The sequence below is a fragment of the Lygodium microphyllum genome, chromosome 7, assembly GCF_053477565.2.
Source record: "Lygodium microphyllum isolate KBCC chromosome 7, Lygodium_microphyllum_v1.1.10, whole genome shotgun sequence".
Taxonomy (NCBI): Eukaryota; Viridiplantae; Streptophyta; class Polypodiopsida; order Schizaeales; family Lygodiaceae; genus Lygodium; species Lygodium microphyllum.
In genome coordinates, this window is record NC_141141.1 from 51,091,230 (window position 1) to 51,103,507 (window position 12,278).

The 12,278-nt window shown below is 48.0% G+C and overlaps 1 protein-coding gene across 1 annotated transcript in view; it reads right to left on the bottom strand.

Moving 5' to 3' along the window:
• LOC148033436 (membrane-associated protein VIPP1, chloroplastic-like) overlaps positions 1 to 11,758 on the bottom strand; it is a 32,291-nt gene extending 20,533 nt beyond the window's left edge. The window contains exons 1-5 of the mRNA XM_087681360.1: positions 11,302 to 11,758; positions 10,679 to 10,779; positions 10,491 to 10,601; positions 10,332 to 10,396; positions 10,148 to 10,229 (exon numbers count right to left, since the gene is read on the bottom strand). Of these exons, the coding sequence (XP_087537486.1) occupies positions 10,148 to 10,229; positions 10,332 to 10,396; positions 10,491 to 10,601; positions 10,679 to 10,779; positions 11,302 to 11,602 (660 nt within the window). The 5' untranslated portion in view covers positions 11,603 to 11,758. The remainder of the gene's footprint in view (positions 1 to 10,147; positions 10,230 to 10,331; positions 10,397 to 10,490; positions 10,602 to 10,678; positions 10,780 to 11,301) is intronic.
• Positions 11,759 to 12,278: the final 520 nt, after the last annotated feature.

Below are 12,278 nucleotides of genomic sequence, written 5' to 3' on the forward strand. Positions count from 1 at the left end.
GAATGGCATCCCTATGCTGCTTCCCCTTTATGCAGGAGACACATGGCTGCTGGCTCACCACTATATCCGACAACCCTCGAACAAGCTGTCCCCGTGACGCCTTCCGAAGATAGTCATAGTTCAGGTGACCAAACCTAGCATGCCATAATTCAGACTGTGACTGTGAGGTAAGAAGAATAGTAGAGAGGGCAATGGAAGACTTCAGTTTGTAAATGCCGTTCTCCTCATATCCAAATGATAGAACCTTCCTCGATTCACGATCAAGGACTCGCACTGTAGAACTGTCAAACTCCACCAGAAGACCAAGGGAACAAATCTTATGGACTGAAAGAAGATGGTACCCCAATCCTGGTACATGCAAAACCTCTGAAGTATGGGTGCCACCTCGTCCATCCGGAATAAGCTGCATCTTACCCCGACCTGCAATAGAAACTGAAGAGCTGTCTCCAATGAGAACCTGCCCACGCGACGGGCGCAGCTGGGCAACACCATCTGATGAAGGAGTCATGTGCCGTGAGGCACCACTATCAATAATCCACTCTCGAGATTGGGAAGCCGCCATCACAGCATCAGAAGCATTCGGTGAAGCGTCCTCAATGACAACTAAATGTAGAAATGCAGCTGATGAGGGTGCAGCCACCGCTCCAGAATCCTTGGTGTCCTTCTTCTTGGTGTCCTTCGAGTCTTTGTCATGGCAATCCTTCTTCCAGTGGCCAGTCTTTCCACAAATATGGCATGTGGAATCTTTGTCCTTGTCCTTCTCCTTGTCCTTCTTGGACTTGTTATCCCCCTTCTTCTTCTTTTGGTCCTTCCCCTTCTTCTGAGAGGCTTGACCTGTCAATGCCTCCGTCTTGGAAGCATTCTGTCCCTTTAGCTGTTCCTCTTGGTCCAAGACCATAGGAACCAACTCTTCCCACCGAAGAGTAGACTCTCGCCCCGAAGCAATAAGGGCAGAGTAAAATGTACCGAATCGTGGCGGCAACTGGGACAAGAGTGTAATCGCCATGTCTTCGGAGGAGATCGGCTTCCCCGCATTCTGAACCTGCATCTGTAGCTGCCTTAGCTTGTTAATGTGTTCCCTTAGCGAAGAAGACTTATTGACGGACAAGGTCCGCATCTGTACCTCCAAAGAAACCCTCTTCATTAGGGTCATCCGATTGTACATTTGATCAAGCTCCAGCCATATCTCACGAGCCACCGTCAAGTGCTCGATGTGAGCGATCACGGCTGTAGTGCATGATAGAAAGAGAAAGGATCGAATCCTGGCATTCAGTTTGTCCCAATGAGACTGGGCCCTGGCCAACTCCGCACGAGCATCGGAAGAGAGTTTGGACTCATCTCTTACCGAGGGCCGGTCAATATCTTCCTGTACCAACTCCGCCAAATCATAGGACTCCAGAATGGCCAACATCATAACGCGCCAAATGCGGTAGTTGTCGCCGTCGAGCTTCTGATCTGTAGGAAGAGCCGGTAGGACAGGCACCTTCCGGTCCATAATCGCCTGGAACTCCAAGTCCATCTCTGTAGACATCTTCACCTGCAATGCCTTCTCAAACGCAAAAGCAGCCCCCTCTGACTGAGTAGACTCAGCCTGCTAAGGCTCTTCAGCGTCCCGAAGCTCCTTCACCCGCCGGAGGCGATGAAAAAGCAAAACCTGCACTTTTAGGTTGAAAACTCAAACTTTCTCCGCGACAAACAGCAGTAAACAGCAGCAAATCCACCACCTGTGCGCCCACACTCGTTTCAGCCTTGTTCCAAGGCGCAGCCCTCCTGTCTGCCCTTAAACACAAAAAACGCAAATTTGTGTCGCGATGGAAACTCCTCTTCAGGTTGATTCTACGCTCAGTCAGCCCTCAAACACTGCTCTGATACCATGTTAGAGTGCAGCGGTGCAGAAGCGTAGGACTGAGAGAGAGAGAACGCAGAGAGAGAAGGGAGAGAAAGAGACAGTGTACACTGAAGATCTGCTGTATAAAGAATGCTGAATACAAAGATATACACGGGCGCAGTGCGCTGGACTGCGTGTCTCCACCTCGACGATGCGACCTGCTGTCCACCTCGAAGTCTGCTGCAGTCTGCACTGTCTGCTGTCTGAAATCTGCGAACAGAGACAGAGATCTGCACGGCACCGGTCTGTAATCTGCAACAGAGAATGAATGCCAGACTGCTGAAAACGTCAGCAATAAATAGGCGAAAATCTGCCTAGAATGGGGTGCCAAAATAGGGCACAGCCTGATAAAAAAAACAGCTGCAGGCAGTCCGACTGCCACGTGGCAGTCCGACTGCACAGTCCGACTGTGCAGCTGGACTGTGCAGCTGCTGCCTGCCTGAAAACAGGCTATGATCTCTGACACCTGCGGCTTCTTTTGCCTCTCTGCTTCTAAGTCTTTAGTTTGCTTCATGGCCTCCTCTCTTAACCGTCTGTGCCTTAGGTGGACTGGCAAGTCCCCTCTGGTCCGTCTGACCTCAGAGGGTTGGGATATTTCAGGATCACTCTCTGTATTGACTTCAGACTCCGAGTTAAACTCACATCCCTCACTTAAGGAAGGAGTTTCGCCAGGGGGTCGTAGTTCAGTAGGTGAATCTGTCTTCAATATTGGAGCTACCAGTGACTGCGCCACCCCTGCCTGCTCGTAATCCATGGCTCCCATGCACTCCATCCGCATGACTCATTTTTCATTCCAACCTGCCCTTTCCCTTCTAGGCCTAGAGTCTGCCTCGATCTGTTCGATTGCTCTCCCTTCAGTGTCATACTCTATCGTATCTAACTCCTCTTTACTCTCGTCCGCCTCAGAGCAACAGTGCTCGTACCCCTCATCATCAGAATCTTCCCCTCTGACTGCTCGTCATCCCCCAGGTTTTCCTCTCCAATCTCCTCTTCGTCGGTGACTAAGGCCCAATTGTATAATAGGTTAAGATCGTGAATTTTGGTCCATTTCCACTCAAGCCGAGCCAAGAGATCACTTAGGGGTTTTAGATTAGCCGCCTTGTTGCCTTTCAATTTATTGGTCAGGCACTCTACGATTTCCTGAAGCTCGAGCTTGTTGGTGGGGATATGGAACGAGACCGGTCTCCCTAGATCACGTGAGCTTCCTGCCATCATGCAGAGTGGCACAGTGGGCTCCTTTGCCGGCATGCTTAGTGATTTAGCAGCTTGCTTATACAGCTCTTCCTCATCTGAGAATGGTAGATCAACGGTTGCCAAGACATGCATCCAATCCCTCTCATCCTCAGGGCAGGGGATGTACTTGGTCAATGACCCTAGGGTTTGCTTGCCTGGGCATCACCTTTTAGCATGGTCGAGATAGCATCGAGGTCGGCTGGGATAGTCTTCCAGGTGTTCATCTCAACCTTTACCGCTTCCGTCCTATTCCCCAAGAAGATGAGGTTGTTTCCTCAATCTTCAATAACTCGCGCATTCCTCATCCAAGGTCAACCTAGCACTATGTCGTAGTCCACACTCTTCATGACAATGAAGTTTACGGAAAACTGCACTCCCGCAATCTTCACTGGCCAATTCTTTAGGACCGCGAATGGTCTGACCTTCATTCCGTTGGCCAATGTAACATTGAACCTAGCCGCTTCCATAGGTGGGTTTCCCCAGGCCTGTAGAACTGCGTGGCTCAAGACACTGGCCCCGGCGCCAGTGTCTACGATTCCTTTTCGTGTTGCGTCCCCCAAGGCTAAGATAGGTAGAACTGCATGCATCTCGTGCCTTCCCGGAAAGCGTTGACGTGCAGTGACCTTGGAGCCGAGTGCAGCGTTAGACTTGGAATTTGCGTGACTACGTTCTGCTCTTGCAAGTCAACGGCAGTATACTCCCCCTTCCCTCCACCCAGTGCTTTAATTCTTGCCATAAGGGAGGGTGCTGCCTAAGCAAATCTCCCAGGCTCACGATTACTGGGGTGGTTACTAAAGTGGTGAGGAGGTTGCTAGGTGATTGGCTTCCTCCTTGGTCACCATTCTTTGGCCATATGTCCTAGTTAGCTTGTTGACAAGCTTCTCCTTAGTCTTGCCTCTGTGGTATCTCTCATGGTGTGGGTGCGTTCCCCAATTAAGGTCGCGATGGCGAAACGGGTGTGCTCATACTAGAGAAGTCTTCCATTTGGTCTTCCAGTATGGGTTCTACATCTTTAAGGTGTTCTTGGGCGTCCTTGACCCACTCCTTAACTTTGGCTATAGCCTCGAGTTGCCGTCTGGAATGGGGGTATTCCCCTACCTTGGCACTCCCTAGTTCTGCTGTCTTAGGAGCTGAGGTCTCTGCCTCGGCATCAGTGACCCCTTTTCCTGCCACTAAGGTTGTAGCTTCCTCAGTCTTAAGGGTAATCTTTGTGTCCGTTCTCTTTCTCCTTTTCCTCTGGCTTTTCTTTCCCAACGAGGCTGCATCCAGGTTACTTGGCCCAAGCAACGAGATGCCTGTTCGTTTTGTTTGCGCTCGCATCATGACATGTAGTGGAATGGGCATATCCTCCCCGCCAAAGGTCTCCACACCGAATAGTCCCAAGGGCACGGAGGGCACGTTGGCAGAACTGGCTGATGGTTTCCGTCTAGGGCAGTCAGGAAACAGGTGTGTGATCCCACACTCGGCGCATTGAATGTCAGCCTTGTCCTAGTTTGCATGTTCCCTTTCCAGGCAGCGTGATGAAATATGGCCTGGGTGACCGCAAGTCCAGTATGAGATTGGATCCTGGCTTGGTCCTCCAAAGCCTCTACCTCTTCATCTGCCCAGCGCCATCACCGGTACTGATCGATAGTCCATCAGGACTAGATTGCCTTCCTCGTCATAGGAGACGTATGGGTTCACATAGCTTTCCTCTTCACTATGTTCTTCCACATAGTGAGTAGGAGCGTCACTCGGTGGTTGGGTTACATAGGGTCCTGGTGGTCTGGGTATGCCTATTGGGTTCATCTCTAGCCTAGGAATGGCTGGTCTCGCGTCATTTGGTGCTAGAAGCGCCAGCTGGGCTCCCCTGCCAAAGAAGTTAGATGGCCTGTTACCTAAGTATGGAGGGTTGTATTGCTGCGCATATGGGAACCTCCTGGGCAATCTGAAGTGCAACGCGTCATGACCGAACCTACCACAGTTCGAACACGGCCTAGATCTAGGATCTTGACACTTGGCTGGAAGGTGGTTTCCACCACAGTGTATACACTGCACGTGAGACCGCGCAGACTTCCTCATCTCTTCTTGCAATCGTGCAAGCTCCATTCTTACCTCAACCAGCTCTTGGCCTTGGTCAACACCCTTTCCCTTATCCCATGTACTAGAGTTCTCTCTCTCTCTCCCAATATCGTTATCCGCTCTGAAGCTCTCTAGCTTGTACTGTCCCGACTGGAGTTCCTCATGCTTCGCTCCCTAAGCTGATCGTCCACCCTTATTGCCTCTTCAAAAACTCTAGCTAGCACGTCTTTGTGTAGGGTGGAGTTGCTAGCCAAGGTCTTGTAGAGCTTCTCGCTTCGGATACCATTTATAAACACGGTAGACACAGCCTTCTCGTTAGGTCACTCATTGGTTGGGATCCTCTTGAAGAGGCCACGCACATGAGTGATGTAGTCTCTTACGTCTTCATTTTCCCTCTGACTAACATTCATCAACCGGACGATGAGGTTGTCAAAGTACCCTGCCTCAGAGAACCTCTTGTTAAAATGGTCTTTAAGACGGGCAAAGTTCGTGCGCTCGGTTGCATCTAGACTAGTGTACCAAACTCTCCCCTTATCACCTAAGCACAGTCCAAAAGCTTGAGAGCGTTGTGCAAGGTCCGTGAGACCGTTTGCTTCGCAAACTTGTTCAAACTGCTCCACAAAGCTATATGGGTCGTTGCTAGGTTCATACTTGTCTAGTTGCTTTGCCACTACAGGGATCCTAGATTGCCCCTTTGCCCCTTGCGTGACCCCTAATCCCGAGAGTAATGCTATGGCTAAGGCTACTGCGCTCTGCTCAGCGAACGTGTTGTGTATGAGTCGCCTGGCTACAAGTTCACTTACTGATAAGTCGGCCTCCACTGCTCGCTCGCTCTCTGCATTTGGTCCTGCTTTGGCTGCTCCACCCAGGGCTAGCACGTTGGGCCTCGTACATGTCTACATCTTGTTGAAGTTTCCTAGCCTTTTGCTCGTGGTTATAGGCGATCATACTCTCTAGCGCCCTTCTGATCGCCTTTCTTTCCTCTTCTAGGGTTGCTACCACTTCCTCTACTAGCCTACCCTGAACTACCATCCTAATCAACAAGTCATACTCATTGATTAACTCCCGCACTATGACTGGGAATTCTCCCAAGTCTAGTCGGTCCTCTCCTTGTCCGCCTCGTGATCCTACCATTGCTCCTACTTCCAGCTCCACAAGGTTGTCGATCAATTTGAGTAACTCCGGCAGCGTCCGCTCCTCTATGTTGTCGCCTTCCGGATCTCCGTGTCCTCTTGGGGTCCTACTCATGGAGCTTTCTAGTAACCAGCTATGTTTTGGAATCTTCTCCTAGTAGTGGGTTCCTTGATGTTATTATGTTTCTTGATGAGCTCCTTGTTATTGGAAGCAGTCGTCAATCTTATCCACAACTTATGCTTCGTGCTTTCTAGTGCTCAGTGCGAAAACAGGCTTTTCCTTTCCTTGTAGTACATCTTAGGTAATGAAATCAAAAAGTGAGGTGAGGATGCACGAAATGCTCAATGCAGACTCCACTCTACCCCTCACGTGCGTAGCCTGATGTGGCTCTAAGCGCAAGTTCTGGCTGGTCTAAAGTTTCACTGAAAGACCCTGCTGCATTCTCTATTCTGCATCAGGGTTGGTTAGTTGGTTGGCTAGTCACCGAACGTCACGTCCAATTCCAAATTTGGTATGCCCAGTGTCTAGCTATTCGGGGTGAATCTTCGGTTATCCTGTCTGGCCTCTAGCTTCTAAGGTTAAACTAGGTTCCTTGGGGGATCAGAGATGTGACCAAGGTGACCAAGATTGTGGGACAGGTTTAAAAACCTTCTATTCAAACTCTGGTGAACTGGTCCAATTCTGGAAATCGGACAGGATGGTCCGATTATAGCGATCGGACAGGTTGGTCCGATCCTGGGACTCGGACAGGGTGGTCAAATTTTACTTAGGTCCGACGGGGGTGGTCCAACTACTGCAATGGATCGAGTGGTCCAAGTCCGGGACTAGGACACATGGCCAGACTTTGACGCCGGGTTCGATTCTGGGAATCGGATCGGACAAGTGGTCCGATTTTCGACTCGTCCAATTCTGGAGATCGGATCGGACAAGTGGTCCGATTTTCGAAGTCAAACAGTCTGACTCCAGAAATCGAGCAATCCTATTCTGGGACTCGGACGCACTGGTCTGACAGCGCGGACGACAGCCCGCGAGTTGCGCGCGATGCCTCTAGGTCAACGTCTATTCTACCGAATCGTACCGTGCCTTCCAAATAGATGCAAAGCAACAAAGGGAACCGCCTAGCATACCTCGAAGCGATGTGGCGCTTGAATCGATCAGCACTTTGCAATTTCCCCGCAGCTCTCTCTCTCTTGCTCTCTCCCTGGCTCTCAAGCACCTTGATGCTCGATCGAGTTCCCTCCTCTTGCACTCCGGTAGCTCCACGATCCTTGTGGCAAGCTCAAGCAACCTCCAAGCCCCCTCCGTCAAGCTCCATCCTCCATAGCCGCGCGAGAAAAAAGAAGAGAAGAAGAGAAGAGAAGATAAAGAGAAGATGGGGAGCTTCTTCTTCACGATCCCTCACTCTCACACACTCACTCCCTCACACTCCCTCAATCCCTCACTCAAGCACAAGCAAGAAGGCAAGAAGGCAAGAGAAGAATAAGAGAAGCTTTGGCCACACACAAGAATGAACTTCTCATTCACTTTTGAACTTTATATACATGCCCTACTTTTTGGACGGTCACCCCCACTTTTTACATGGCCGGCCATTAGCCTAGGCCTTCTTTTCCTATTTCCCACAACTTATCCCGTTCCCACTAATGCATACAATTTGCATAGGAGTGAGCCCGGCGCTCTTTTTAGAAGGATTCGGGAGCGCCTTCATATTTAATGGCGCGTTTTTACTCTTTTCTTTTCTCGAGACGACACCATCATTCAAATTTTCAGGGTCTGACCTCCATCCAGGACGCCTTTTCCTTCCTTTGTCCTGTGCCTTATTGGTTATCTCCTTCTTCCATTTTTCCAGCACTTCTGCTCCATTTTCCGTTCCTCTATGCTGCAGTAAACACCTGTGCACTCCTTTGACATTGCATGATGTTCTCTATGTGCCCCGCATCAAGAAGAATCTTATTTTCATTTCAACCATTGCAAGTTCAAGGTTTCGCATCATTTTTTATGGCCCCCAATATGCGGTATATGATGATCGAGTTTCTTCTTCCATCATCTTGACAAGCACCGTCACTAAAAATCTCTATCGTCTTGATACATATGATCAGCACCTTGCTGAATATCCCATTGATAGTGCCTTATTAACAAAGGAATCTTTTTGTGATACACATTTATGGCATCAAAGGCTTGGCCACCTTAACTATCAAGCATTGATGAAGCCCTAGTCAGAGGATATGGTCAAAGATCCTCCAAAAATTCAGTTGCCATTGGATCACATTTGTGAAGGATGCTTACTTGGTAAGATTCACCGATTCTCCTTTCCTAAGGATTCTCATGTTCATTTGCCATCTATTTTGCATCTCCTTCAGAGTGATGTTTGTGGTCCTATATAGACCAAATCCATTGGTGAATTCCATTATTTTTTGTCACAATCATTGATGACAAATCCCAATTCACTTGGATATATGGGCTGAAATCTAAGTCTAAAGTCTTCTCTTGCTTCGAGACTTTCATTACCATGGTAGAAAACCAAAGCTGCTTTCGCATTCGGACCCTTCACACTGACAGGGGGGGATATCTTTCCAAACAGTGTTCAAAGTATCTTACATCTCGAGGTATTCATCATCAATGCACTATTCCTTACTTCCCACAGCAAAATAAAGTAACGGAACGAAAGAATTCTGATGTTTCTGGCTGCTATGCCAAGGAGTTCATCTTCATAAGGGATCACCTTGGAGTGAGCATGTCCATAAATTGAACGAGACATCCCCAATCCCCAAGTGGTGACCCAAGCTATTTTCACCATCAACAAATATGAGCCATTTCATCCTTGCATCTATTCCATCATTCCACAATTTAGCCTAAAGTGACCACCCTGCTTCCGAGGCCCGTCTTCTCCATCCCTTACCACACTAAAGGTGGCCCTATGGTTGCTGCGCTAATGATCAACCTTGCTACCCTGACAAATGTCTCTGCTGCTGCACAATGCTGTCCTGTCTGAAAATGGATGAGTTTGCAAATTGCTGCCATCCAACTACTCTAGACAATGCCGGACACCTCCCAAGTGATCCAGACTGCTGTGTCTGCATCAATCACAGCTCCGGCTGGAGCCACAAAATCACCTCACCTGTCCGAATCTGCTCGGCCTGGCAAACAGAGCTGATTCAGCCTGATGATTGCTCTCCAGAGTACTGCTTTTGCCCTTCCAGAGACCAGGCTGCTGCTGCAGCGGTCAACTTTGTTATAGCCAGCCTGCCACATCATCATTCTCTTCCAGACTTCTGTGTTTTGCTGTCTTCCACAGCAATGCTGCTGGTCAGAACCCTAAAGGCTCAAACACATGTTCTAAGGCATTCTGGCACCTGATGGATGGCTAGCTACTTTCTCCAGAATTCGTATAAGTATAAACACTCCTAGTAATCATCTACATCTCCTTCAGCATCCCACAGCCCTAGACCTCAAGTCACAGATGCTTATGTGGTTTCTCTTGCCTCACAAAGGGTATGTTTGGAGTTAAAATCAAAGATTCTTCTTCTTGCACAGAATGTGCTATTCTAGTATCAAAGGCTCTCTTATTCTTTTCACAACATCAGAAACATAATTAGAGCTTCTACCTTGGAAATTCAAATCTCGTAAGGAGAGGGATGCATGATAGGAGTAGCAATCAGTGATCCATCCAGCAAAGGTCTAGGTTGTAATAAACAAGAACTGAGTAAGAACTCTACAGTTTATCCAAAACTTGAAGTGTGAAACATGTGATCCCTAACCATCTAAAGACCTTGTGGTTGCGAATCAGGTGCTGAATAGGCAAAAGCAAGCTGAGCCTAGGCCAGTAAAAAATACCTCGTAATCTTTCCGACGCTTTAAAGCCTCGCGTGCAAGGTTCTCTTCCCCTTTCTGTAATGCCAGTTTAGCTCTTTTATACCTGGCATTCAGTTATGAGAATCAGTCAGTAATACAGGAACTATTCACCAACTATGAGAAGCTTTTAGTGCAATTAAAGAGTGACTGCAGATGAAGGTGCTACCAGTCATCGGCATTCTGTTGTGCAGTTTTGTACTTGTTCTCCAACTGTTTTTGAGAAGCCAAAACCTGACAAACAAAATGGAAAATAGAGAACAACTGACACACTGACACACTAAACAAACATATACCTAACATAAGACTTGGACATGGGATAATGCACCTGTGCAGTAGCTTGCCTCATCTTTATGAGATCTTCATTCATTTCCAGTACTGTCTGATCAAGAATTTTTTCTGGATCTTCTGCTGAACTGACAATGGCATTTGCATATGACTGGTTGACAGACACCTATCAGTAGAAGCAGCCACACAACAACGGCATTCAAATGCAAAAGTCCCAATAATACACACCCGAACTATCCGTATAATCCGTTCAAAAATGTTCATAAAAGCTCCTAGGGCACCCCCTCCTGAGTTGCTGCTCAAGGTGCTTGCAAGTATTATAGCTCCACCTGGAATGAGAGAATTATTCAGTCATATGGAGTAGTATATTTATTTTGCAGAAGTCTAGATAACGCATGGTAAGAATAGCATTTTGCTTCTAAAAAGTAAAAACACTGTCAAAGATGGTGCAAACCATGGTAAAAAGTGATGGAACAGCTGAACAAAACGCACAGAAATTCCTTCAACATTGGAACCCTGGGAATAACTTTTGTACTATCATGTTGAAATGTCATCCAGTCATAAGCAGGCTTCTTGAAGCAATCCCGTTTTAGGTATAGATCAGTCTACAAGTAGCATTAATATCCCTTTTTACTTGTTAAAGTGGTCTTAGAGATGGCTCTACAATTCAAACAATTTAATTACGCTAGAATCTGCATTAGTTATGTTCTATCCAACACTACGTTTGATATTTACACACATATCACTCCTGTGCATTATAGCTTTGGAAAGGCCAATGAAGAAATGTATAACTCTCTCTCTCTCTCTCTCTCTCTCTCTCTCTCTCTCTCTCTCTCTCTCTCTCTCTGTACCTCCGCCATTGAAGAAATTCGAATCCAGTGATTTCGAGACAAAGCTGCTCCGCAAATCGACAGCCCTTGATGTTCTGACAGGATGCCGTTGATCGGAGGATGCAGAACAGGAGCAAGCGGAAGCTACTAAGGATGAAGCAGCGCAGAAGCCATGCAAGCGAGAAGGGGGACACGATGGCAAGGGTGAAAAAGACCCGGAAGAGGAAGGGGAACACAATGATGATGAGGAGCAGGGAATAGGTGCCATGGAGTTACAAGCTAGGGTTACAGATTGCCCCGGACAAATGCCAGGACCAGCCATGGCAAAGCGAGGGGCGTGCAGTCACTGACGCAAGTGAGATGAAAGCAAAATGAGACAATAGGCGGCGACGGTGGCCTTCCACGTATCTACTAGACTCACATCATTGGTTGCCGGCTGAAGTCATTTCACGGCCATGTGAACAAATACTGCGATGTCCAAGTCAGTATGGGTCTCGCGTGAACGAGAGTTACGCACAAGAAGATACTTGTATTACCTCCCTCAAGAATCATCTACAACTAAAGTATGTCTTTTAACCTCTCCACAAGTCCTCAAGTAATAAAGTAATGACTAAAATGTTGGCATCACAAGGTCTATCTAGCCTCCAATATCCACGTAAGGATCGCTCTAAGATCTTCTCTATCATGTTAGAGGGTGAGGTGTCTCCATGGCGCCTCCTATGGCGGGTGATGATGGCCTAAATCTAGGAGTGGTAAGGGCTCCAAGATGAGGTGCCTCCTGTGGCGGGTGATGATGGCCTAAAACTAGGAGTGGTAAGGGGTCCACAGTGAGGTGTCTCCACTAGCACCTCCTATGGCAAGTGAGGATGGCCTACATTTAGGAGTGGTAAGGGCTCTAGGGCCATCTCCCAAGAATTAAAGGGTGTCTTGCTCTACCTAGCAATGGTGATGTACCCTAACCTAGAGGAGCAATCTCCTATGAGGGAATGGGAGGTGTC